The following is a 27,227-nucleotide window of genomic DNA, read 5'->3' as shown; positions in this document are numbered from 1 at the left end:
TGGCACTACTTTGTTGATGCATGTGCGGCTACTGCGCACACAATTCACAAACACAGAAAATATATTATTTTTTTAGCACTTGGGGGGAGCACCCCTGATGGACAGAGCACCCCCTGGACAACACTACAGCACCTCTTTAGGACTGGGACACTGCACAGGACTTTGGAGTGGACACAGCCCCTATGGAGAACTGACTGCACAACACAGTCCAGCCAGCCCCTATGGACTTTGAAGTAGTGGACACAGCCCCTATTAACAACAGCAGCACAGCACAACACAGCCAGCCCCTATGGACTTTGAAGTAGTGGACAACAGCAGCACTACACTACACTACACTACACAGCCCTAAATCCCACCCTCCCTCTTCACTGTCCACAGCCGAGTGAGAAAATGGCGCCGACGTGGGTACCTTATATAGGATCCAAAACCCGCGAGACTCGGAAGGCGGGAAGATGACGTTTTGCCTTGATTTCAGATCCGAGTCAGGCGGGAAAAGTCGAGCCTGACTCGGATCGGACTCGGATCGGGGGGGCTCGGGGGGGTTCGGATTTCAGAAATCCGAACCCGCTCACCCCTAATTAAAACATAAATACACAGAAAATGTAGTGATATTACCGGGGCTCTTCCCAAAAGTGGAATATGAGGGTACACTTATGTATGTGCAAAGCAGACAATAGGGGCCAAATGGAATAGGGTGAGAGTTTAGAAAATGTGAGAGTTTAGCAGTAATCTTGCACTGGTCAAGTTGCATTTTCAAACTGGGAAAACCTCTGGATGAGTAGACTATTCACAGTGTAAAAACTCAGTACCCTCAATTCAATATATAAAAGATATTTTAATATTAATATAAAATGATATACTATAATTGGACATATAAATACAATGAAAAACAGATACAAATATAACCTGTAAAAAGATCAAGACCAAAAAACAGTGCTGAGATAGCAAGTAGTGCTTGCATGCATAAATGAATAATGGGTCAATGGGTATAATCCGGGTAAACTGGAGAGGTGGTACTTTCTGCCCTCACTGGAGGTCTCCTGGATTATTTATCCCGGAATAACGGTATATCCCAATAAATGGTAAATGGGTCAGGTGTATAGTGCTTGAAGCTGGACTTGCAATAGGAGAGTCCTGTATGTTTGAAAAAGAGGGCTCTCACCTATATGATGAATGAATGTCCAGCAGCGTGCCTGGTCTCCAATGACAACAAGATGGATAGCCACGTGTATCCCAGCTGACCAGCCGATGCTGGTAGCGAGTAACACCAGCGTGGCTGGGGTCCAGGTGCGGCAATGAATCAAGCCGTGTTGGAATCCAGCTGGTTAGCAGCACAATGGCAGATGACAGCCTGGTAGCCCGACAGCCCGTTGGATGAAGTAAGTATGCATGCAACAATACAGCAGTGTGAATCAATGGCCCCTAGGGGATGAAAAAATCCTGGCTGCCGGCAATAAAAAGCCAATATAAGCAGCCATCAGCACTGGTGGGCAATGATCCTCATGCCAATAGATAACAGCGGCAGTGGCTGACGCGTTTCCCCGTGGCTCCTCCCACGACTTCCTCTGGATGAGAGCTTAAATCGTGAGAGTTTTTTGAGTTTGAAAAACCTATCAGTTTTCCTGTTCTCGGACTCTATTACATTGTCCGAGTTTAAAAAGTGTGAGAGTTTACTGCTAAACGCTCGCATATTCTAAACTCTCACCCTGTTACATTTGGCCCTAGGTGTGTCTGCATAACAAAGGACATAGTAAATGTAGCTCGCTGTAGTGACACTGCAATAACACAATAGTGATAATACACAATTGTATAAACCTTTTTTTTTTTTAAAGTGAAAGATTCCAACTTTTAAACCTGAGATATAAAGAAACGAAACAAATACTTACACTGTATGACTGTTCTGTAGGTCACCATTTGGAGAACAGTCGTCCTGCTTCCTCTATAGCTTCTCCATCTTGTGGTTAGGTTGTTTTTCTGCTTGTGGTGTTGGGTACTTTTGGGGGTTGTATTGTCCCATGTCTGTAGAAGACGTACTAGAATTATATTGTGGTCTTTTCAGTATTTATGTCATATTCTTAGGCATAATAAGCTTTATCTGTATAGAGTGTAATAAAAGTGCATTATATTATAATCATGTCCAGTTCTCAGGTCAGAATCAGTATGATTTACCGCCGGCCGCATGTAAGCTCCCGACACCGGAAGCCCGGTAGGGGTGAAGATCCGAAGCTGCAAAGGTAAGTATTAACTAACCTATTTTTACCCCCTAACCCTCCTTTATGGGTGCCTAACCCTAACCCCCCCAAGTGCCTAACCCTAACCTCCCTCTAAGTGCCTAAACCTAACCCTCCCTTCCCCGCAGCCTGACCCTAAGTCTCCCGGGGGGGGTGCCTGACCTTAACCTCCCTCCCGGGGGTGCCTAACCCTAACCCCCCCTTCCCCTAGCCTAACCCTAACCTCCCGGGGGGGGGTGCCTAACCCTAAGTCCCCCCCCCGGGAACCCCTAACCTAACCCTCCAACCCCGCAGCTGTCCACGCCCAGCACCAGGCTTATCTTCGATCGGTAAGCCGGGTGTCGGGCTCCCCGCATAGGTCTAATGACAGGCGTCGGGATTTCGACACCTGTCATTTGTACCTTACCGGGAATAGACAGTCGGGAAGCCAGCGGTAGGGATTTCGTCCGTCGACTTCCCGACTGCTTCCCGCTCAGGTCATGTTGGGTATGTAGTGTCCTATGTCTGTACAGAGTGTAATAGTACAGCCATGGCCAAAAGTTTTGCGAATGACACAAGTATTGCTTTTCACAAAGTTTGCTGCTTCAGTGTTTTTAGACCTTTTTGTCAGATGTTACTATGGTATACTGAAGTAATATTACAGCATTTCATAAGTGTCAAAGGCTTTTATTGACAATTACATTAAGTTTATGCAAAGAGTCAATACTTGCAGTGTTGACCCTTCTTTTTCAAGACCTCTGCAATTCGCCCTGGCCACATACTGACTGATGGCCGTCCATTCTTACATGATTCTCTCCGATCACACGTCATTTACTGTCACTTAGAAATGAATGAATGAGTTTGATGTAATAATAGCGCAGGTCTCACATAATTTTGTGATGCGCAAATATGTCCAGTTTAAGGATCGTCCACTTGTTACACAGGGTCAGGTTAGGTAAATAAGCATCAACTAGTGTTATACAAGATGTTTGGTGTAATTTGAGACGTCCTAGACAGGTAAAATTAACGTAGATAAAATGTAATAACAAGATGCTCTAGAAGTCGGAGTCGGTATGGCCCTAGCACTGGTGGACGCACAGATCAATACAAAGGTATAACAATAACTTACGGCTGCAGAGCATTGTGGAAGTGGCCAGCAGGCAGAGCAGAAGAAGGCTGCATAGTCCCGTCAGAGGTGCCCAGATGTACGGATCACAAGAGAAACCCACGAACTCATATTTGTTAGCTGTATGTCAAGAGAGAAATCATTAGTGATGCAGGATATTACATATAGATAGAGCCAGCTTATGTTACACTATGGGCAGGAAATCAGGTGCTTCCATATGGTCATTGCAGCATAGAGACTAGGGAATCCCGGTGGTAACCGCCTTAGTTATGGAGGATATTATGGATATTAGTTACTGAGGATATTATGGAGATAATGAATCCGTAATTTTAGGGTATTTGTCATAAAGAGTTCTGTTAAATATGATGGAACAATCACATTGGGCCACAAAACCTTTCCATTGTGACAGCATTCTGAGAAAGATGGCCATTAATCTCCTCCACCAAGAAGTTTATGGCACCACAGGTCACACATTGCATGTCCATAGGACCCAAAGAGTATTATTGTGGGGAATTTGTCCAAAGCAAGCGGCGTATCAGTTGATCTTCAATGAAACATGGATGTAGGTAATTGTTGAATTATTATTACCAGTTATATATATAGCACACACATATTCCGCAGCGCTTTATAGAGAATATTTGGTCTTTCACATCATGTCCCTGCCCCAGTGGAGCTTACACTCTTTGTACCCTACCACATCTGAACACTTACACACTAACATTAATTTTTTTGTCAGGAGCCAAGTAACCTACCTGTATGTTTTTGGAGTACCCAGAGGAAACCCATGCAAGCATGGGGAGAATATACAAACTCAACACAGTTAGGGCCGTGGTGGGAATCAAACCCACAACCTCAGTGCTGTGAGTCAGTATTGCTATTGCTAACCATTACACCAGCTATTTGATGTGTCAAAGGAGCTCTTTTGCATGGCCACTGACTCCTCAGGGCTTCCGGCGTCTTCTATCTTCAGGAGCTCTTGCACGCTCCTTCCCCGCTGGCGGACTGCCAGTTACTGCCTGCGCTGGCTTATATAAGCGAGTGATTGGCTGTGATTGGCTCATGGTGGCCATCTTGGATTTAAAAAATAACGCTGAGGCGCCATGATTGGCTCATGGCGCCGTGATTAGCTCACAGTGGCCATCTTGAATCTCCACTTTTCTATTGTCAGCGGGAGGCAGCGCTCTTACTGCCTCCTGACTGATTTTTACTGAAATGATCAGAATAATGCAAAGCAGATATTTATGGCACAGAATCTGTGTTATAAATATCTTCTTTGTATTATGACAGGTGAGGCTCTGCCTCCCCTGACTGCAAGTCCCTGGACTACAGGTACCAGCAAGCCTGCCTTGCGGCACTTGTAGAACTACAATTACCAGCAGGCCACTGTACCGTTACCCCCACTCTTAGCCAATTAAGGCTAAGCTACAGGAAACCCACGTATACCTTAGCCATGATTGGCTAAGAGTCTGGCAGCTCTTAGCCATTGTCATAGTAACCGGCTGTTGATTGGCTAAGCTTAGCTGAAGTGCAGGAAACCTTGTGGGTTTCCTGTCATTCAGTTAGACTCAGAGCTATACTGTATGTGCAGCATAGCGCTGTTTGTGTCTGGGTAACTAATTTTTTTTTCTTCTGGAGGACAGGATACCTACTGGCCAAGAGGACCGACCTGTGCCAGGGAGTAGGTACGTATGTAGTATGAGTGTGGATGAGTGAGTGCATGTGTAATAAACTAAAACATTCTGTGTAACGGTTGGGGTAACGGTGCAAGCGGCCAGCTGGCACTTGTAGTTCTACAAGTATGCAGGGCAGGCATGCTGGTACCTGTAGTCCCACTGGGAAAAACTATTTATTTACACCATTACCCCTGAACCATCAGCCAGGGACGCAGAGAAGAGCCCTGGGCTTTTCTCCACTTCCCTATATGGGTGATGTATAACATCCATACTTGGCAAGCTTTTGGCTGCCTCCTCCGGGAGGAAGTCGCCAGGTCAGCACTGTGGGCAGAGGCTGAACTATGGGAGACAATGGAGGTGCCTGCCGCCGGGCTCCAGCTCTGAAGGGGGCACCTCCTCCATTGTCCACAACATGTTCACCCCACTTAGGGCTGTAACTATGTACCCAGAGTGTACCTTCATGGCCCTTCCCGGCACCTGAGAAGCCACCATACAATAGTGGAGAGCTCCGTGTCAGGCCATCAGCTGCTGCCTTTATCTATCTATAGCCTGTCTGCATGCAAATTGCTACATTACAGTGTCAGCGGCTGTGACGGGGGGGGGGGCACCAAATAACTTGCCTCCGGGCGTCTGGGATGAACTTACGCCACTGACTGTGGGGGGCATGGAGTGGCTGAGGTGAGCTGGGGGCACTATATAAGGGGCACTACTGGGAGACTGCATAAGGGGAACCACTCCTGGGGCACTGCACAGGAGGGGGGACAACTACTGGGGGCACAGTATAAGGGGGACCACTACTGGGGGCCTACATAAGGGTGACCACTACTTGGGGCATTGCATGCTGGGGGTACTGTATAACGGGCACTACTGGGGGACTGCATTAAGATGCATATGGAATGGAAAGGACTGTTCCGAGAGTGATGAGAAAGGGTTATGTGTAATGATTATGGCTTTTTCCATGAGACCACGGCCCCTTAATTTGTTTGGGCACGCGCAATAATATGCCTGGGGGCACCAAAAAATATACCCGCTTACCAAAAAATTTGGGCTAGGGCCGCCCCTGTCTATATGGCTGGGATTCTACAAGCTGCTGGTGACTGGGCAGGATAGAGGAGGAGGCTTGTAAAGGTGCTGAGCATAAAGCAGCTGCTGATGGGACTTAGGATAAGCTAAGGTACTGTACCATATGCTTATTTATATATCCACAACATGTTCTATTGGATTGCTGCAACAGCCCTCTCTGAGTGTTGTTACTGTGTGCCTTGGACACATTACAGCTAGTGTGAACTATATATATACATTACAGCTAGTGTGAACTATATATACACATATTGTTTCCCATATTTTTCTCACTTTTCACCAAATTTTTTTGTTTGTTAAAAACTGAACTTTTCATACTTACCATCCCCCTTCTCCCCCTAACCCTCCCCATTAGTGCCTAAACCTACCCCCCCTTCGTGCCTAGACCTAACCCTTCACCCTTCGTACCTAAACCTAACCCTACCCCTATTTCTGTACTCCTTCTGCTCTCCAGCTCCATTATGCCCCCTGTTCCCCTCTCCCCATGTCTGTACATGTTCTGCTCTCCCGTGTACTCTCCCCTTCCACCTGTGCCCCCTGTTCCCCTCTCCCCATGTCTGTACCCCTTCTGCTCTCCCGTGTACTCTGCCCTCCCACCTCTGTCAGAGCCTATTTTTAGTCCCAGTCCGGCCCTGCTAAGCAGTGTTAGGAGACAGAGTGAAAAGTGATAAGGTGCCAGCCAATCAGCTCCCAACTGTCATTTTTCAAACACAGCCTGTGACATGACAGTTGGGAGCTGATTGGCTGGCACCTTACCACTTTCTTATCACTTTTCACTCTGTCCCCTAACACTGCTTAGTAAATAGACCCCATAGTGACATTTACATACCTCCCAACATTTGGTGAATGCCATCCAGGATATCCGCGCGCCGAAGGCGCGTGCTTCCAAAAAGTGGGCGTGGCATATACATAAAGGGGCGTGGCCTAGTGGCACGCCTCCCGTACTGTGAATAGTACTATAGAATATGCACAGCATCTATTCTCGCTCTGCATGCTTCCCCCCACTGTGGGACACTGCGGCCCTCAGGTGGGACAACGGGACAGTCCCAAAAAAAGGGACTGTCCCGCTGAATGTGGGACAGTTGGGAGGTATGCATTTATCACTTGTTTTGGTGATAAAACCCATAAAGTGGAGAAGTTCTAACTAATTTATCTAGCACAGTCTATAAAATGACAGAAGCTGATTGGTTGCTATGGCAACTTCTCTCATAAATGTCCCCCTATGTGTTTTTCTTCCCCTGTTTCCCATATGTGCCTCTGCCCCATCTCCAAGGGTTGGGTACAGGATGCCAGCATCGCGACAGTGTTAGGCTACCGACACCTCTTGGCAGGGGCGCCGAGAGGGAGGGGGAGCGGGTACAAATTACCCGGGCCCCCGCCGGGCACCTCCAGCAAGCCCGGGCCCGAGGGGGGGCCCAGGGAATTTGTGCTCACTCCTACCCCTCTCACCGATCCCCCTCCCTCTTACATCACAGCAGCCCAGCACACTCTGCTGTGTGCTGGGCTGCACTGGGAGACTGCTCGCGGCTACTAAAACATCAGCCAGAGCAGTCTCCTATGCCTATGGGGGGAGCGATCACACTGATCGCGCTCCCCATTGGCTGTGCACCGGGCTGAGGGGCTCACAGTGCCACCCTCCCCAGCGTGCAGCTCCGCTGCAAAAATGACATTTTAAGAGGGCGTGGCCACGCCTCCCGCAATTAGGGCATGCCCCCTGTCTCCAGGGCCCGGCGTGGCTGTCGGTGGCCCTGCCTCTCGGTAGGTATCCTATATATCTATGATCTATCTATCTATCTCATATCTATCTCATATCTATCTATCTCATATTTATCTACCTATCTATCTATCTATCTATCTATCTATTTATCTACCTATCTCATATCTACTTATCTATCTATCTATCTATCTATCTATCTATCTATCTATCTATCTATCTATCTATCTCATATCTATCTATCTATCTATCTATCTATCTATCTATCTATCTATCTATCTATCTATCTCATATCTACCTATCTATCTATCTCATATCTATCTATCTATCTATCTATCTATCTATCTATCTATCTATCTATCTATCTATCTTGTGAACAGTGGGCCTGATTCTGAGCCGGACGCTCTGACAGAGCGCTCGCTCTGAATCAGGGCCGGGCTTGTGTTTTTTTTGAACGGCCACCCACAGCTATTGCGAGCGGCCATGATGATGGTCGCGATGGTCAAGACCATCGCCACCATCGGGCTTGCGACAAGACCCTTGTGGTAGGGTCTTGTGTCCGCAAGCCCCAGAGAGATTTCAGCTCTAACAGAGCCGAAATCTCTCCACTGATATCACTCGTGATGTCAGTGGGGCCGCCCCCAAACGGTAAGCGTTCACATGGGAACGCCTTCATTTGGGCAGCCACTCCCCCGGCCCGCCCACCAAAGGGGGCGAGCTGTCACTCAACATCGACAGCTCGCCCCCTTTGTTGCGAGACCCGTAGTGACGGATTGCCCGTCGCTAGCCGGGTCTCGCGCATGCGCATGACGGAGCCGTCTCCGTCGTGCGCGTGCGCACTGGCCCACCATCGACCCGGTTGCGAGCGCACAGCGCTTGCGACCGGGTCTGAATCAGGCCCACTGTATGGAATATAGAGCGCCTGATAGTGTGTAGTGCATATAAATTCAACCCAAACAGTAAAAAAGAAAAGATAAACAAAATTTAAATAAATAAAAATATTTTATCTTGTTCATAGACAAAGAGTCACCAAACCAAACCAGAATGTCACCAAATTTGGCAGGGAGACTGAGTAGGACATGGGAAGCGGGATTCTGTAGAAGATTTTAGTGCAAAAAGTGGTCAATAATAAAGATGAAAAAAATTAATTCTAAGTATAATATATATAATCAGTGGCGTAACTAGGGCAGGGCGGGCGGGGTTCGTGCCCTGGGAGCCGTTGGACCGGCGGCGCGGGGGGGCGCCGCCGGCCACGGTACCGGCCCGTCCGCCCTAGTTAGCCGGTGTAGCGCCGACCGCAATGAGTGCGGTCAGCGCTACACATTTACACAGGACCGGCGCTAGGCTTCCAGCACCGGTCCTGTGCTGCACGCCTGAGCCCGTTCCCTCCCCCTGAGCGCTTGCCCAATAGCGCTAGGAGGTGGGCTCAGGCTGTGCATAACACACGCATCGCCGCCAGCGCTGGTTAAACAGCAGTGTGTTAAACAGCAGCCAATGAGAGTCAGATAGACTCTCATTGACTGCTGCAGCGCCCACTGCAAGAGCCGGACTTCCGTCCGGCTCCTGCAGTGGGTAATGGGACTGACGTCATGACGTCATGACGTCTGTCCCATAATGCTGAGCACGCCCGCCCGGGCGGGAACGGCGTCGCGATCAGGAGCAGGAGCACGAGCAGCGATTCAGGTAAGTATATTTTTATAGATATATATATATATTTTTTTGTAACCTATCTGCACAACGGGGGAGGTGGGTGGCTACTACCGGGGGGACCTCTACTGGGGGAGGGGTGACTACTACTGGGGGGACCTCTACTGGGGAAGGGGTGGCTACTACTGGGGGGACCTCTACTGGGGGAGGGGTGACTACTACTGGGGGGACCTCTACTGGGGGAGGGGTGGCTACTACTGGGGGACCTCTACTGGGGGAGGGGTGGCTACTACTGGGGGCACCATTGGGAGCACCTACTCTACTGGGGATTACTACTTGGGGGGGAACTACCACTGGGGGCATTATGAAAGGGGCCTACTAGAGGCACTGCACTCGGGGGACCACTACTGGGGGCAATAATAGGAAGGGCCACTACAGGGGGCACTGGATAGGGGGGATCACTACAGGGTGCCTGCATAAGGGGACCACTACTGGGAAAACTGCATGGGCGGGGGGGACTACTGCTGGGGGCACTATATAAAGGGCACTGCATAGGGGGAGGACTACTACTGGGGGTACCATATAAAGGGCACTGCATAAGGGGATACTGCTACTGGGCGCACTGCATTGTGGGGACTGCTACTGGGGGCACTGCATAAGGGGAACACTACGTGGGGCACTGCATTTGGGGGGGCCACTACTGGGGGTACTGTATAAGGGGCACTACTATGGGCCTGCATAAGAGGGACCACAACTGCATACTGGGGGTACTGTATAAGGGGCACTACTGGGGTTAAGGTGCATATGGATAGGAATGTTCAGCATGAAAATAAAGGGGTGTGTCATGTTGACACGCCCCATTTTTAAGTGACCACGCCCATTTTTTCACGCGCTCGCGCCGAAGGCATATCGGTGTGTTAGGGGGGGGAGGGGCTCCGTTTTCAAATTTGCCCTGGGCTCCAAATACCCTAGTTACGCCACTGTATATAATAAATCAACTGCTGATAAGAGGAATAATAGACAGACAAGGGGGAAGAGAGAGACGGAGAATGGAGAAAAAGGAGTAACAAATTGGGGAGGGCTGAAGAGACACAGGAGGGGAGAGAGAGAAAATCCAGGTAGTGCCGGGGACCACAATTAGTACAAAGAGTATATATACCTAACTTATAGTTAGATGCAGTCCCTGTATGTGTGTATTTAACAACATTCCACACACATCATTACCAAATGTATTCTCGCTGTGAATTTAAAAGCCTCTAGCATCAGACAGATGGCAGGGCAATGGATGTGGGTAAAAAGTGAGCGTATCAAACCAAACAAGCAACACCAGATAGGTAAGGGCATATATGTCAAAAATAGACCCTGTGGGGCTATAGTATTTTCATGTAACTAAAAAATTGGAATATTCCTTTAATATGATGGTAGTTTGGCAAGTTCTTTTCTGGAAAAATAGGTCCTGGAACCATGGGTGGAGCTAGTGGTGGTGGAGCTATAGAAAAACAATTATATATACAGTATATTTATATATATATATATATATATATATATATATAATCCACAAGAGTGGCACTCCCATCAATGTATGAAATATATGTAGGTGCCCTCCATTTAGGATCAACAACTGTTGATCCAAAATCCTGAATTCCACACAGGCGGCACTCTGTCTCAATGACTACAACACAGGAAATGTGTTGTAGTCATTGAGACAGAGTGCCACCTGTGTGGATTTCTATATATATTTTATATATACATATATACATTTCAACATAAAATGGTGAGAAACTCAGACATCCTACAACTCCCCGTGGTAAACCCACCGAGCAATAGGAATTATTTGCCCGTTTAGAGTGGAATGTGCATATCTTTGCTTGATATTCACAAACGGATCATAAACAGCGGTTTACAGAAGAAACAATCTGATGACAAACAGCACGACAGGCAGGTTATGCAGATGTTACACCACCGTTGGAAGACGACACACTTTGAGGAAGGCTGAGAGCCGAAACGCGTTAGTGTGACTGGTGAAACATCGTGGTTGACCTGGGAACCCAGACTGAGAGGGTGAGAGATAATTCTAGAGTGTCCCTTATCCGGATTAAAGGGATACTGATTGCATGGTTTATTTCCCCTGCCTTGGTCTGAAGGCCCCATTTGGTACGTGGCCATTTGTCTGTTTAAATGTATAAATAAAAATTTTTTTTTCAGTATTACACTATATATTGTTTCTTTTGATATCTATGAGGTATTGTTGCTCATTGGAAAAATCTAAGTTGGAGTATTATTCCATGTTTTGGATACAGAGGGGACGGACTACGGAAGTTTAGATGATTCCGCTAAAGAAAAACAACATTACAAAAAGGACTTGTTTGTGTCGGACTTGTTACCGTATTACTGTACACATTTACGAAGACCACAGATTCTTTTGAAGTACCCTTTAGAATTTGCGGTTGGTATATATTTTCTTGTTGACAATCAAAACTACTGATGAACTGCCACCCAAACTTCTCCAAACACCTTACTACAACTTTGTTTGCAGATACCTGTTTTTCTAGAGGAGCAGTCACACACATCTCCTGCCGTCCCTTCTGTCTTGGGGGCTTTGGTTGCTGTTGGGTTGGGAGGTGATAGTTGCAAAAATAACAAAAACAAAAATCAAAAACAGAACTTTTGATGAATATTAATAGAAAACAATGACACAAAAAGAAATGTGTGCAGTGTCGCGATATCTTAAGAACTGGATTGTTTATTTACAATGGTGGTATATAAGATCAACTACTGTAAGACAGTGCAGGCGCTTCTGCTGTGATCTGAGCCAAGAGCGCTGGGAATCTGTCACTATTGCACCGACGTGGGCGCCGGCAGACGGTCGGGTAGAATTCTGATCACATGTCGTTATAACTGTAACACTGAGATGTCATTGTTTTTATCAATAAATAATTGGTGGACATGGTCAGGATGTGGGAATTTCTATTAAATTTAAAAAAAAAATCAAGTTTCGCAGTGGATTCGGTTCTTTCAAAGAGGTGTGACATTCCGGCAACACAACATTCAAGTTCCACTTTGGCTGAATATATATTTTATGGTTGGTCCGATGACAGCCCGTCGGTCTGCTCTGTAGTATGGTTGAGGTATGTCTTGAAACACTTACGGACAAATTTCCCCGGCAAAATGTGCATAATATTGTGAGCAAGTGAGGAACAAGGAACAGTTTGCTGTACATTCATCTCCCGATCGATTACTATTTTGAAGTCCACTAAAGAACAAACCAAAGTACCCCAGGCAGATAAACAGCCGCTCTTCAGTGCTATTTATGGAGATGCTCATCGAGTACAGGCAATGAGATATTGCTGGTGAGAGTTGCTTTCCCACCCATCCTTAAGGAATCTTTCCTACACCTAGATACTATACTACTATATCCTACCGTATCCTATGGGATGTAGTTGGCATCCCGATGGTTAGGGTACCAACACTCAGAATGCCGGTGCCAAAGTTCTGACAGCAGTCACAATCCCGGCTGCAGGATCCCGGCTGCTGACATCCCGGCAGTAAGTATTAGGGTCAGGTTTAGAGTTAGGGGTTAGAGTTAGACACTAGGAAGAGGGTTAGGATTAGGCTACGGGTGGGGGGTGTTTAGGTTTAGGCTGCGGGAGGGGAGGGTTAGGTTTAGGCTGCAGGGGGTTAGGGCTAGGGGTCGGTATTTCAAACCAGTCAGGATTCTAAGCGCCAGTATTGTGTGCGCCGCGATCCTGTACCTAACCCGTATCCTATACGTAACTTAAACAATTCTACATGATTCAATATCTGTTATATTTGGAAAGGTTTGGGATGTCCAGAATCCACTTACAGACCAAATCAAAGGAAGCGTGCATACTGTATAAGGCCCTACATACTAATTGGGAACTCTCATGATGACAGCGTTACTGGATGCTAAAGTCGCATTACCCTGTTTGTACACAATATACTAATGTAATGCAGTGTTATATACACAATGGAGAATATTGTCTTGTCAGTTAGTTATTAATGTGAATGTCACATTTTCAACAATGAATGTAATAATAACGTATAGACACCTCCTCATCGTATGTATCATGTACCTGTTTTCTATCTTACCTTCAGGATAGAGGAGCGGTAGACCCGGGCTGATGTGAAGCACTGAGTTTTTATTGATCATACAGTAATAAGTTCCTTGGTCCGTCTGGTTAAATGATTGAATGGTTAGGGTGTACGAAGATCCTGTTTTATTCGGTAAGAAATGTTTGGTTCTATGTTGATCACTGTACGTTTGCTTCTTTGTGGTACTGAGGAACACAATTGATTCTGGAATCTCAGCGTCTTTCCTTTGACGGAACCAGAACATTCCAAAGTCCATGAGATCTCCCCTCTCAACCTGACATTCCAGCCTCACCTGTCCTGAAAAGCCAGTCGTCACCTCTGGGCCTTTTAGCTTCAGCTGGTGAGAACCTAAAATAGGTGCAACTGTATAACAAAGAGTCAGAGATAAATTTGAGCACACCATCAGCAGGTGTATGCATTTTCTTACATGTTATGTGCAACTCTTGTTAATGTATTTTGTATATGATATTTGTGTTTGTACAGAGCCTGTTTATTGATATATTGTCCTCATAAACTTTGTGTTTGTCACATCATTCTTGCCTCAATACATATATGGGTTCAGTTAGATTTGGATGCATTACTCACCGGATGTACGTAGGAAAAGACACACACTAGAAATTGCTTAATTATGTGAATATGTTTGTCGAAAGCACTAAGGCACCCTTGTTTGCAAGCTCTTTTTCTTTACAGAGATGGAAACAGGTCTCAGCATGGTAGCACCTCTTAGCTAGAGATGTGCGCCAGACCATTAGTGCTGGTTTTGGTTCTAATTCATCGGCCGATTTTGGTTTTACCAAACCGCTGTGACAGGTTTTGGTTTATTTGCTTTTTCCAAAAATGTACAAAAAAAGCTAAAAACACATAATTTGAGCTTTTTTTTATCCCTAGAGTATTATTAACCTCAATAACATTAATTTCCAGTCAATTTTGACCACATCACATCTCACAATATTGTTTTCATCCAGTTTAAGCCAAAAGTTTGCACCGAGCTAGCTGACTAAGCTAAGCAACAGCAGTAGGCGGCACAAACATGTGGCAGTTCAACTTCAAACATGGCACATCTAGGAAACAGAGTGACACTGCAATGGCAGACAGGATGACTGTTTAATAAACAATAAGACCCCATAGAAATAAACCAAGAATGTTTTCACTAATCAAGAGGCCTGAGGGAGATTAAGTATGTATGTAGTTGAAGGCAGGGAAAGAAAGGAAGGATTGATTAGTTTGTAAATGTAATACATTTTGTTAGAAAATTTATGAGGGAGGAGAGGGATCCAACGTGATCCGAGCCCCGCTACGATTTTCCCGCCAGGCTCAGATTCAAAATCAAGGCAAAACGTCATCATCCCCGCATTGGATTTAATGGGTTTTGGATTCAATATACTGTAAGTCCCTCTCGCGGTGATTTGGGTGCCATTTCAGACAGGAACACCTGAAGGAGGGCTCGCACTAGACTCCCAGGGCAGAAATTAATTAATAATTACAACTGGGTGAACATGTCCCAAGTTTTGCCCACCCAATATACTTGGTGGTTTAGAATTTTTTAAAAAAATGAAAGGGGCATGCAAGATATGCTGTCTGTGGCCATAAAAATTTCTGGAAATTTTTGTCATTCATAAACCGCATGCACAGATGGTGTAATGGTTAGCATTACTGCCTCACAGCACTGAGGTTGTGGGTTCGATTCCCACCTCGACCCTAACTGTGTGGAGTTTGTATATTCTCCCTGTGCTAGTGTGGGTTTCCTCCAGGTACTCCGGTTTCCTCCCACACTCCAAAAATATACTGGTAGGCTAATTTGCTCCAAACTAAATTAACCCTAGTGAGAGCATGTGGTAGGGAATATAGATTGTAAGCTCCACTGGGGCAGGGACTGATATGAATGGCTAAATATTCTCTGTAAAGCACTGCGGAATATGTGGGCGCTATATAAATAACTGGTAATAAATAAAATAAATACAAAATGTGGCACTGCAGTGGCAGACAGGATGACAATTTAAAGAACTATAAAAATGTTTGTCATGTACGCAAAAAGACAGTCAGCAATGCCCCAATCAGCGCATAATGCTGATTGGGCCCTCCCACCGACCCTTCAGTTGTATATATTAAACAGGACATGCACAGTTTAACAAACCAATCACTTCAGCGACAGGGACTGCCACTTGTGGCTGAAGTAATTGGTTTGTTTGGGCCCCCGCAAAGCAAGCTACCAGTGGACTTAAGGCAGCTAGTAGTATTGTTAATCCTCTGTACAGTTGGAAGAGGTCACTCTCCTCATCTGATTCCAGTTCATATTGATGAACATCATCTTTTTCACTCCAATTGCCCTTTTCTTTCTAGTAGTCAAAGGGACTCTGTGACATGCCTATGTGTATGGTGTCATGAAAATAATCCTCCACCATTGTTTGGATGGTGACCCTATCAGATGGTAGAGGTGTCACTAATTTTCAGCAATTCTTTTAGACCTGACCAGATGTCACAATGTTGTGTTAACTCCTCTGCATCACCACTGGGTCTTTTGGGAAAGCTGAGTTTTTTCCTGGCAGCTGCCGGAGAAACTGAAGGAGATGTTGTTGTATTTTCTATCACTTGAGCTGCTAATTTGCTCACCAGAAGCTCTTTGCATCTCTTAAGATCTGGGTCAGTTGGAAAGAAAAACACAACATATGACTTAAACCTAGGATCAAGCAAAATGCCGTGATCCAATTTCAAGATATTGGCAACCCTTGGATCCTGGTGAAGCGAACAATGGACTTGATCTAAAAGTCTGACATACTTTGCAGAAATGCTTCCTCAAGCTGATTTTCCAAATTAGTTTTTTTTTAATGTCCTGGTACAGCCGAGGAATAGCTTTTCTGGTAAAATGGAAAAGACCCCTTGCAGCTCGGTTCAAACTGCGTGGAGTCACAGGGCTTATATATGCATGTGAACAACGAGCACTAGGGTAAAGCAAACCATACAGTACATACAATAGAAGAATATTTTTCACTTCGTAGCTCAACTCTCACTGCGGCAATTCAAAGGGGTTTTGTTTTATTTTATTATGTGTGTGCGCAAACTTAAAATAATCAATTTTTGAAACCTTTTAAAAAATAGTTTTAACTTTTTTTTTTATTTTTTTACTTTTTCACAACTGACAGTGACAATACACAATACACAAAATGGTACCGAGTTCCAGTTGCAGCGCCTTATATAGGGAGGATAACGTTTGCCTCAAAGTGGAATCTGAGTCTGGCAGAAAGACCCGAGCCACCACTCGGATAGACTCGGATACCAGAAGGTCGGGCGCGTTCGGATTACAGGTGATCCAAACCGCTCTTCTCTACTCTTATTATGTTTAAGATTAGGATGTGCAACCCAGCCACCCTTTTTTCCTACATAGAAGACCTATTTGTAATCTGGTTGGGTTCACATGAAGATTTTGAGTTGGTGATGGAACCCATAAATGCATTGAATAAAGTAGAAAAGAACCAAGCCCGCCACCATACCTAAACTAAATACAATTCCCCTAAACCCTAAAACAGACACTCAAGCACAAGTGGTGCTGATAATCATTATAGGGAATCACACTACCAAACCCCCAAACTGAGATCTTCCCAAGCACTGTGTTTTGGAGGGAGAAGAAGAACAGCCAGTTATTCAATGACTCGTCTCATGCAAAAGTTAATGACTTGCAAAGGTCAACTTCCCTTTTCTCAACGGTTAGTGGTAGGTAGCCGTCACCCATACCAATACACTAACCAGGCCCGCTCAGAAGTTTGAATTGAGTTCTAAAGGGGAAAGGGAGCCAGTGTAAAGATCTGAGCAATTTATTTTAACTCTGCACAGTTGAGAAAACAGAATATTAGTTTTTCAACCTTTTTGGTGTCCACTTTTGAAATGTAGCTAGCTGTAACATTATCACAAATCAGCATTTACTAATATATATACATTTATATTAGGGGTGTGCACCGGCCACTTTTCGTGTTTTGTGTTTTGGTTTTGGATCTGGATCTTTCTTCGTGTTTTGGATCTGGATTGGTTTTGCCAAAACCACCCTTCCGTGTTTTGGGTTCTGGGTTTTGTGTTTTGGATCTGTATTTTTTTGAAAAAAAGCATAAAAACAGCTAAAATCACAGAATTTGTAGGTTTTTCTGCTCCTATGCTATTATTAACCTCAATAACCTTAATTTCCACTCATTTCCAGTCTATTCTGAACACCTCACACCTCACAATAGTGTTTTTATGTCCAAAAGGTTGCACCGAGGTAGCTGGATGACTATGCTAAGCGACACGAGTGGGCGGCACAAACACGTGACCCATCTAGGAGTGACACTGCAGTGGCAGACAGGATGGCAGTTAGAAAAACTAGGCCCCAAACTGTACATAATGCAAAGAAAAAAAGAGGTGCAAGATGGAATTGTCCTTGGGCCCTCCCACCCACCCTTATGTTGTATAAACAGGACATGCACACTTTAACAAATCAATCATTTCAGCGCCAGGGTCTGCCACACAACTGTGGCTGAAATGATTGGTTCGTTTGGGCCCCCACAAAACAAGCTGGCAATTAATGTGTCCCTGCACAAACTGGCTCTACGGAGGCAAGATGTCATCCTCATCCTCCTCATCCACCGATTCCTCACCCTCTTCAGTGTGTACATCCTCATCCTCACAAAGTATTAACTCGTCCCCACTTGAATCCACCACCACAGGTCCCTCTGTACGTTCTGGAGGCTGGTCTCCCTGGAAGAGCTGATAATTCATTTTGATGAACATCATCTTCTCCACATTCTGTGGAAGCAACCTCCTACGCCTTTCGCTGACAAGGTTCCCGGCTGCACTAAACACTCTTTCGGAGTACACACTGGAGGGGGGGCAACTCAGGTAAAATAGAGCCAGTTTGTACAGGGGCCTCCAAATTGCCTCTTTTTCCTGCCAGTACAGGTATGGACTGTCTGACATGCCTACTTGGATGCTGTCACCGATGTAATCCTCCACCATTCTGTCAATGGTGACAGTATCATATGCAGTGACAGTAGACATGTCAGAAATTGTTGCCAGGTCCTTCAGTCCGGACCAGATGTCCAAACTTGGTCCTGCCTGCCCTGCATCACCGCCAGCGGGTTGCTTAGGATACCTAAGTTTTTTCCTGGCAGCCCCAGTTGCGGGAGAAAATGAAGAAGGAGCCGTTGACATGTCACGTTCCGCTTCAGCTGACAGTGTGTTCACCAGCAGGTCTTTGCACCTCTGCAGGCTTGTGTCGGCCGGAAAGAGAGACACCACATAGGCTTTAAACCTAGGATCGAGCACGGTGGCCAAAATGTAGTGGTCTGATTTCAACAGATTGACCACCCTGGAATCCTGGCAAAGCGAATGAAGGGCTTCATCCACAAGTCCCACATGCCGAGCGGAATCGCTCCGTCTTAGCTCCTCCTTCACTTTCTCCAGCTGCTTCTGCAAAAGCCTGATGAGGGGAATGACCTGACTCAAGCTGGCAGTGTCTGAACTGACTTCACGTGTGGCAAGTTCGAAGGGCTGAAGAACCTTGCACAACACGGAAATCATTCTCCACTGCGCTTGAGTCAGGTGCATACCCCCTCCTTTGCCTATGTCATAGGTGGATGTATAGGCTTGTATGGCCTTTTGCTGCTCCTCCATCCTCTGAAGCATATAGAGGGTTGAGTTCCACCGCGTCACAACCTCTTGCTTCAGGTGATGGCGGGGCAGGTTCAAGAGTGTTTGCTGGCGCTCCAGTCTTCGGCACGCAGTCGCTGAATGGCGAAAGTGGCCAGAAATTTTTCGGGCCACCCAAAGCGTCTCCTGCACGCCCCTGTCGCTTTTCAGAAAATTCTGCACCACCAAGTTTATTGTGTGAGCAAAACATGGGACGTGCTGGAATTTGCCCAGATGTAATGCCCGCACAATATTGGTGGCGTTGTCAGATATCACAAATCCCCAGGAGAGTCTAAGTGGGGTAAGCCACTGGGCGATGATTTCCCTCAGTTTCTCTAAGAGGTTGTCGGCGGTGTGCCTCTTACTGAAACCGGTGATACACAGCGTAGCCTGCCTTGTAACGAGCTGGCGTTTCTGAGATGCTGCTACTGGTGACGCTGCTGCTGTTGCTGCGTAAGGTGATACATCTACCCAGTGGGCTGTCACAGTCATATAGTCCTTAGTCTGCCCTGTTCCACTTGTCCACATGTCCGTGGTTAAGTGGACATTGTGTACAATGGCATTTTTCAGGACACTGAGGACACTTTTTCTGACGTTTCTGTACAGTCTCGGTATCGCCTGCCTAGTGAAGTGGAATCTAGACGGGATTTGGAACCGGGGACACACTACCTCCATCAATTGTCTAAATCCCACTGCACTAATGGCGGATACCGGACGCACGTCTAACACCAACATAGCAGTCAAGGCCTCAGTTATACGTTTTGCTTCAGGATGACTGCTGTCGTACTTCATCCTCCTCGCTAAGGACTGTTGGAGGGTCAATTGTTTAGTAAAAGTAGTGGTGTTCCTACTTCCTCTCTGGGATGATGAACGACTCCCAGCAGCAGCAGCAACAGCAGCAGCGGCAGCAGTAGGCGTAGCAATGCAGGATCCTCCGGAGGAATCCCGGATAGGAGAGTCAGTCATGCCAGTGATATGGCCTGCAGGACTACTTCCGATCCTGACTAAGGAGGAAATTGACGAGGAGGGAGTTGACGGTGTGGTTTGCAGGCGCTTGGATACAACAGGACAACGGGATTTAGGTGTCCCTGGACTGCTTACGGTCTGAGCCAAAGTTTCTGAACTTGACAGTAACTTTTTATGAACGCGCTGCAGGTGCCGTATAAGGGAGGATGTTCCTAGGTGGTTGACGTCCCTACCCCTACTTATTTCACCTTTACATATGGTACATATGGCAAGACAGTTGTTGTCCGGATTTGGATAGAAATATTGCCAGACCAAAGAGGTGGAATGTTTGGTCTTCTGCCCAGGCATGACCGTGATGGGCTTTTTCATCCCACGGACAACAACTGTCTCCCCCGGAGCCTGATTTAAACAAACCACATCACCATCAGAATCCTCCTCGCCAACTTCCTCCTCAGCGCCAGCTACACCAGTATCCTCATCCTGTTGTACTTCAACAGTGACATCTTCAATTTGCATATCAGCAAGTGGACTGTGGGTGCTCCTTTCAGCACTTGCAGGGGGCGTGCAAATGGTGGAAAGAGCCACCTCTTCCCGTCCAGTGCTGGGAAGGTCAGGCATCGCAACCACCACCACACTTGGACTCTCCTTGGGGATTTGTGATATCTTCTTAGAAAGCACAGTTCTTCGCTGTGCTTTTGCCAGCTTAACTCTTTTGATTTTTTTAGTGGGAGGAGTGCTTCCATCGTCATGTGAAGCTGAACCACTAGTCATGAACATACTAGGGATCGACCTTAGCCGTTCCTTGCCACTCCGTGTCGTAAATGGCATATTGGCAAGTTTACGTTTCTCTTCAGCTGATTTAAATGTCTTTTTCAAGGTCATTTTCCTGAACTTTGCCATTTGGGATTGTATGTGCCCTCTACTATGACATTGGGCATCGGCCTTGGCAGACGACGTTGATGGCATGTTATCGTCTATGTCATGACTAGTGGCAGCAGCTTCAGCACTAGGAGGAAGTGGTTCTTGATCTTTCTCTATTTTATTTTTATCGGAGAAAGTTTGGTCCTCCATTTATGTTATATCGATTTGATATATACGTGCGGCTAAACACAGAAAATAATTTTTTTTTTGGTTTGGACTGGAGTGTACTTTGTGGGTTACAGCACCCTTTAACGGTCAAGCCAGCCGGCCCTTTACTTATGACACAGGCGCACTCTTGGCACTACTTTGTTGATGCACGTGCGGCTACTGCGCACACAATTCACAAACACAGAAAATTATTTTTTTTTGGTTTGGACTGGAGTGTACTTTGGGGGTTACAGCACCCTTTAACGGTCAAGCCAGCCGGCCCTTTACTTATGACACAGGCGCACGCTTGGCACTACTTTGTTGATGCACGTGCGGCTACTGCGCACACAATTCACAAACACAGAAAATAATTTTTTTTTGGTTTGGACTGGAGTGTACTTTCGGGGGTTACAGCACCCTTTAACAGTGAAGCCAGCCGGCCCTTTACTTATGACACAGGCGCACGCTTGGCACTACTTTGTTGATGCACGTGCGGCTACTGCGCACACAATTCACAAACACAGAAAATAATTTTTTTTTGGTTTGGACTGGAGTGTACTTTCGGGGGTTACAGCACCCTTTAACGGTCAAGCCAGCCGGCCCTTTACTTATGACACAGGCGCACGCTTGGCACTACTTTGTTGATGCACGTGCGGCTACTGCGCACACAATTCACAAACACAGAAAATAATTTTTTTTTAGGTTTGGACTGGAGTGTACTTTCGGGGGTTACAGCACCCTTAACGGTCAAGCCAGCCGGCCCTTTACTTATGACACAGGCGCACGCTTGGCACTACTTTGTTGATGCACGTGCGGCTACTGCGCACACAATTCACAAACACAGAAAATAATTTTTTTTTTGGTTTGGACTGGAGTGTACTTTCGGGGGTTACAGCACCCTTAACGGTCAAGCCAGCCGGCCCTTTACTTATGACACAGGCGCACGCTTGGCACTACTTTGTTGATGCACGTGCGGCTACTGCGCACACAATTCACAAACACAGAAAATAATTTTTTTTTTGGTTTGGACTGGAGTGTACTTTCGGGGGTTACAGCACCCTTAACGGTCAAGCCAGCCGGCCCTTTACTTATGACACAGGCGCACGTTTGGCACTACTTTGTTGATGCACGTGCGGCTACTGCGCACACAATTCACAAACACAGAAAATAATTTTTTTTTTGGTTTGGACTGGAGTGTACTTTCGGGGGTTACAGCACCCTTAACGGTCAAGCCAGCCGGCCCTTTACTTATGACACAGGCGCACGCTTGGCACTACTTTGTTGATGCACGTGCGGCTACTGCGCACACAATTCACAAACACAGAAAATAATTTTTTTTTGGTTTGGACTGGAGTGTACTTTCGGGGGTTACAGCACCCTTTAACGGTCAAGCCAGCCGGCCCTTTACTTATGACACAGGCGCACGCTTGGCACTACTTTGTTGATGCACGTGCGGCTACTGCGCACACAATTCACAAACACAGAAAATATATTATTTTTTTAGCACTTGGGGGGAGCACCCCTGATGGACAGAGCACCCCCTGGACAACACTACAGCACCCCTTTAGGACTGGGACACTGCACAGGACTTTGGAGTGGACACAGCCCCTATGGAGAACTGACTGCACAACACAGTCCAGCCAGCCCCTATGGACTTTGAAGTAGTGGACACAGCCCCTATTAACAACAGCAGCACAGCACAACACAGCCAGCCCCTATGGACTTTGAAGTAGTGGACAACAGCAGCACTACACTACACTACACTACACAGCACTAACTCCCACCCTCCCTCTTCACTGTCCACAGCCGAGTGAGAAAATGGCGCCGACGCGGGTACCTTATATAGGATCCAAAACCCGCGAGACTCGGAAGGCGGGATGATGACGTTTTGCCTCGATGTCAGATCCGAGTCAGGCGGGAAAAGTCGAGCCTGACTCGGATCGGACTCGGATCGGGGGGGCTCGGGGGGGTTCGGATTTCAGAAATCCGAACCCGCTCACCCCTAATTTATATATATATATATATATATATATATATATTTATAAAGGGGCCCACACTATGCACTCTGTAATGGTTAGCCAAGCACCTGTGGTGGCTGGCCACACCCCTCTGGTGACCGGTCACACCACTATAGCATGGGCCCCTACCACTGCATTCCCCTGGTGGGCCCTTGTGCCCCAGTCCGACAATGGATCTGAGTAGGATTGATATTTTATGCAAACTTACTTTAACTTCTTACTCCACACTAGGGCACCTAACACTTGGTTGCTTATGCTCTGTGGCTTATCTGGGTGTCATGGTCACTAATGTAGCAATGTATATTATCCATGTACTTGTCCTGCATTGTATTGTATTGTGCTGTAAGTCGCTGGTCACCTATTTGTTGATGTACTTTGTAAGGCGCTGCGGAACACTTGTAGTGCTATATAAATAAATAACATTAATAATAATTCTCTTTAATATAATTCATAACATCATTAAACAGTTCATTGTTCCCTTTCCAAACCATGAAATTATCATCTATATATTAAAAACACACACAATGCTTTCAGTATATTTCTGAGTTTTGTAAATGTATAAGTCTACACAAAAACCTATTATTACATTCTCGAAACAGGGGGCAGGAATTATTTCAGTGCCGCACAACTGTAGCAAATTACACATGCAATCATTTAAAATAATTGTGTCTTAAAATAAACTATATAAATTCACATAAAAACTACCGTTGTCTGCATCTACATCTGGGTGTTTATCGAAAAAGTATTTACAAGCAACTATAGCTTTAAAGGGTAAACTAGACATATATATGTATATACTAGCTGGAGTACCCGGCGTTGCCTGGGATTTTAAGAATGTTTGTTTACACATCATCCTCCAACTAACCTCTCCTTAGGCAGGCCTCAAGAAATGTGTGACAAACTTCCCCATCAACAGTCCTAAGGTCATCGAAGGAAGTAGGACCTGTAACGGTGTAAAGCAAACTTCGGAGATAGAAGCATTCAAAATTTGTCGGATGTACAGTGTAAACACGGCCAAGAGCTTCTGTTGCTCTGATACTAGGATGACCATCTACAGCGACTCCCTGTTTTCTGCGCATAAAAACTTTTTGAGAAGCATTCCATGTGTAATATATTGGCAGCTCACAGTACAGCAGGGTCCTTGCAAAGTCATAATTTTGACACAGTTGGAAGAAAGAAGTAAATGTTGTTGCGTAATTTGGTATAGTCAGAGAGCTGAGAATGTTGGCAAAGCCTGCTAAAGCTTTCTTCGATAATAAACATTAAGATCTTGACAAAACATGACAACACAAAACGCTTGCTCCGAGGCCCTACCCATATGTCGTGAGGCCCCACAATGAGCGTACAGCAAAAATTGTTTTTTTATTAATTAAAAATTAACAGTAATCAATTTCGATTTAAATTTTTTTTAGTTTCGTCCGCTCGTATGTAAAATTTAATTATCTTCACTTGTAAAACTGTGGATTTGTATAGAAAGACAGAAGGACAAATTTCCGCTTTTATATAGTATAGTAGAGAAGGTAGAAAAGAAAAATAGTAGATAAACTAAATCCTTTTCTAATTCTGTACATGACCTGTAGAGGGCGAATGCTATTCCTAATGCAGTCACTGTATATATATATATATTTTAGTCAATGGATCCAGCACTCCTCTAAATAAGAACTCCACAATACACAAAAGCATAAATAGTATACCAGAGGTGCGGCACTCATGGAGCTTCAAAGAAAATACAGCCCACACAGCAAGGAGCTTCCACGTTTCAATCAAAAGATTTTCGTCAGGAAGTAATACAGACATAAATCACAACTCTTACCTTATACCGCTGTCCCCCATGTGGATCAACGCGTACTGCCGACAACACAGGCAGTCGCGCTGAAATGACATAATCGCGTATCAACGCGATGCACGTCAGTGCATCATGTAACTATGGTAACATATAACAATACACAAAGCAGCAGAAGATACCAGGTAATGACATTACAGTAAAGAAAGAGGACATCAATGTATATTAAAACAGCCGCACAAAGAGCGCTATAGCAAAAAACATGATGGTCATTTGAACCGCCACTTAAACACACATATATATAATATATAATCAATATGCATACATTAATAATGCAGCCCATACTAATCTAAGCTTATAACACAGTTGAAGGGAGTACCTCATTAAGACCCCTCGGTGCAATGACATTTAGGAAATGTATCCAAAATGCTTCCCTTTTAAGGAGGAGCTTATTCCTATCACCCCCTCTTCATAAAGGGGGGACCCAGTCGATCATTCTATATCGCTAACAAGCTAAATTGTGTCCTGCCTGAATAAAGTGGCTGGTCACTAGTTTTGTTCAATATAGCAGAACGTATAGAGGAGCGATGTGCCCCCATCCAGGGGCGTATCTACCCATTGGCCAGGATGGCACTCGCCAGGGCCGCCGGCCAAAGGGGGGAGCGCCGTCTGGCAGTGCCACCAGCAGCCAATGGGTGGACTACCCCAGCGGCTTGAACTAGCTCCGCTAGTCCCCCGGGCCCCACAAGTCTAGAGCAGACCACAGTGAGAGCGGTCTGCCCTACACAGTAACAGCATAGCAGCTAGCCAATGAGAGTCAGACAGACTCTCATTGGCTGCTGCGTCCAAGGAGAGAGACGATGGAGCTCACTCATGAGCTCCGCCTTCCGGCTCCCCCCCAGCGGATGATGGGAGAGACGTCATGACGTCTCTCCTATCCCATAGTGCAGAGCGAGAGCGGGCCCGGAGGAGTGGACAGCGGTGGACGTCGGCAGGAGCGGGAATCAGGTAAGTTGCTTTTTTTTTCTTTCCTATGTGTGTGTTTTTTTTCCTGGCACAGCATAGGGGTGGTGGCCACTAGGGGGCACTGTATAGGGGGGCCACTACTGGGGGCACATTATGGGGGGGGTGGCTGCTACTGGGGGCACTGTATAGGGGGGCCGCTACTGGGGGCACATTATAGGGGGGGGATGGCTACTACAGGGGGCACTGTGTAAGGACTACTACTACTGGGGGCAATGTATAGTGGGGACTACTACTGGGGGCAATGCATAAAGGGGACTACTACTGGGGGCACTGCATAGAGGGGACTACAACTGGGGGCTATCTATAAGGGGAACTACTACTGGGGGCACTGCATAGGGTGCACTACTACTGGGGGCACTGCATAGAGGGGACTACTACTGGGGGCACTGCATAGAGGGGACTACTACTGGGGGGCACATCCTGAAATTATGGCGGGGAGGGGGGCGCCAGTCCATTACCTTGCCTGGGGCACTCGGATCTCTAGATACAACCCTGCCCCCATCCGCTCTTTAAATTTCCAAGTGGTCTTGCCAATATAGGCAAGACCACAAGGACACAAAATTTGATATACCACAAAAGATGATACACATGTGAGATGGTAGCGTATTTTTAATGGTTTCCCAGAATGAGGATGATGGAAGGTATTACCTGTTAGCAGAAATCTACAGGTCATGCACGTACATTTATAACACCCTGGTTTCTTTTCTAAAAATGTTTGACCCGGGGAATTTTACCACAGTCTGAGATGTCTGCTTTCACCAAAAGGTCACGCAGATTCCTGGATCTGGAATAACAAGGCATCAGATCATAGTCTGACAAGCCAAGATCCTTATCTGACTGGATCAGATTCCAATGCTTTTATGCAATCTTATTGATATCAGGAGATGTTACATTAAATTGCATAACCCAAGGAAAAAATTTACGTGTGGCTACAGTCTGTTGCCTTTTGCTCAATAGTTCATCTTGAGATAACGATAAAACTTTGTGTTTCAAAGTATTAAGATATTTACGGGCATAGCCTCTATCAACAAAGCGATCAATTAGAATATTGATCTGTGTCTCTGCCAACTCTCTAAAGCTATTGAAACGTTGTATCCGTATTATCTGAGAGAATGGAATACCAAACTTCATACTACGAGGATGGCAGCTAT

The 27,227-nt window shown here is 46.0% G+C and overlaps 1 protein-coding gene across 1 annotated transcript in view; it reads right to left on the bottom strand.

The window, feature by feature from the left end:
- Positions 1-1,939: 1,939 nt before the first annotated feature.
- The window catches only part of LOC148480524 (T-cell surface glycoprotein CD8 alpha chain-like), a 66,885-nt gene continuing 41,597 nt past the window's right edge, over positions 1,940-27,227 (bottom strand). The window contains exons 2-5 of the mRNA XM_088454257.1: positions 13,561-13,911; positions 11,991-12,056; positions 3,340-3,456; positions 1,940-2,019 (exon numbers count right to left, since the gene is read on the bottom strand). Of these exons, the coding sequence (XP_088310383.1) occupies positions 1,940-2,019; positions 3,340-3,456; positions 11,991-12,056; positions 13,561-13,911 (614 nt within the window). The remainder of the gene's footprint in view (positions 2,020-3,339; positions 3,457-11,990; positions 12,057-13,560; positions 13,912-27,227) is intronic.

The sequence above is a fragment of the Taudactylus pleione genome, unplaced genomic scaffold, assembly GCF_031769625.1.
Source record: "Taudactylus pleione unplaced genomic scaffold, aTauple2 ptg000611l, whole genome shotgun sequence".
NCBI lineage: Eukaryota > Metazoa > Chordata > Amphibia > Anura > Myobatrachidae > Taudactylus > Taudactylus pleione.
Note: the sequence above shows the minus strand (reverse complement) of the source record. Positions and strands in the feature narration are given on the sequence as shown.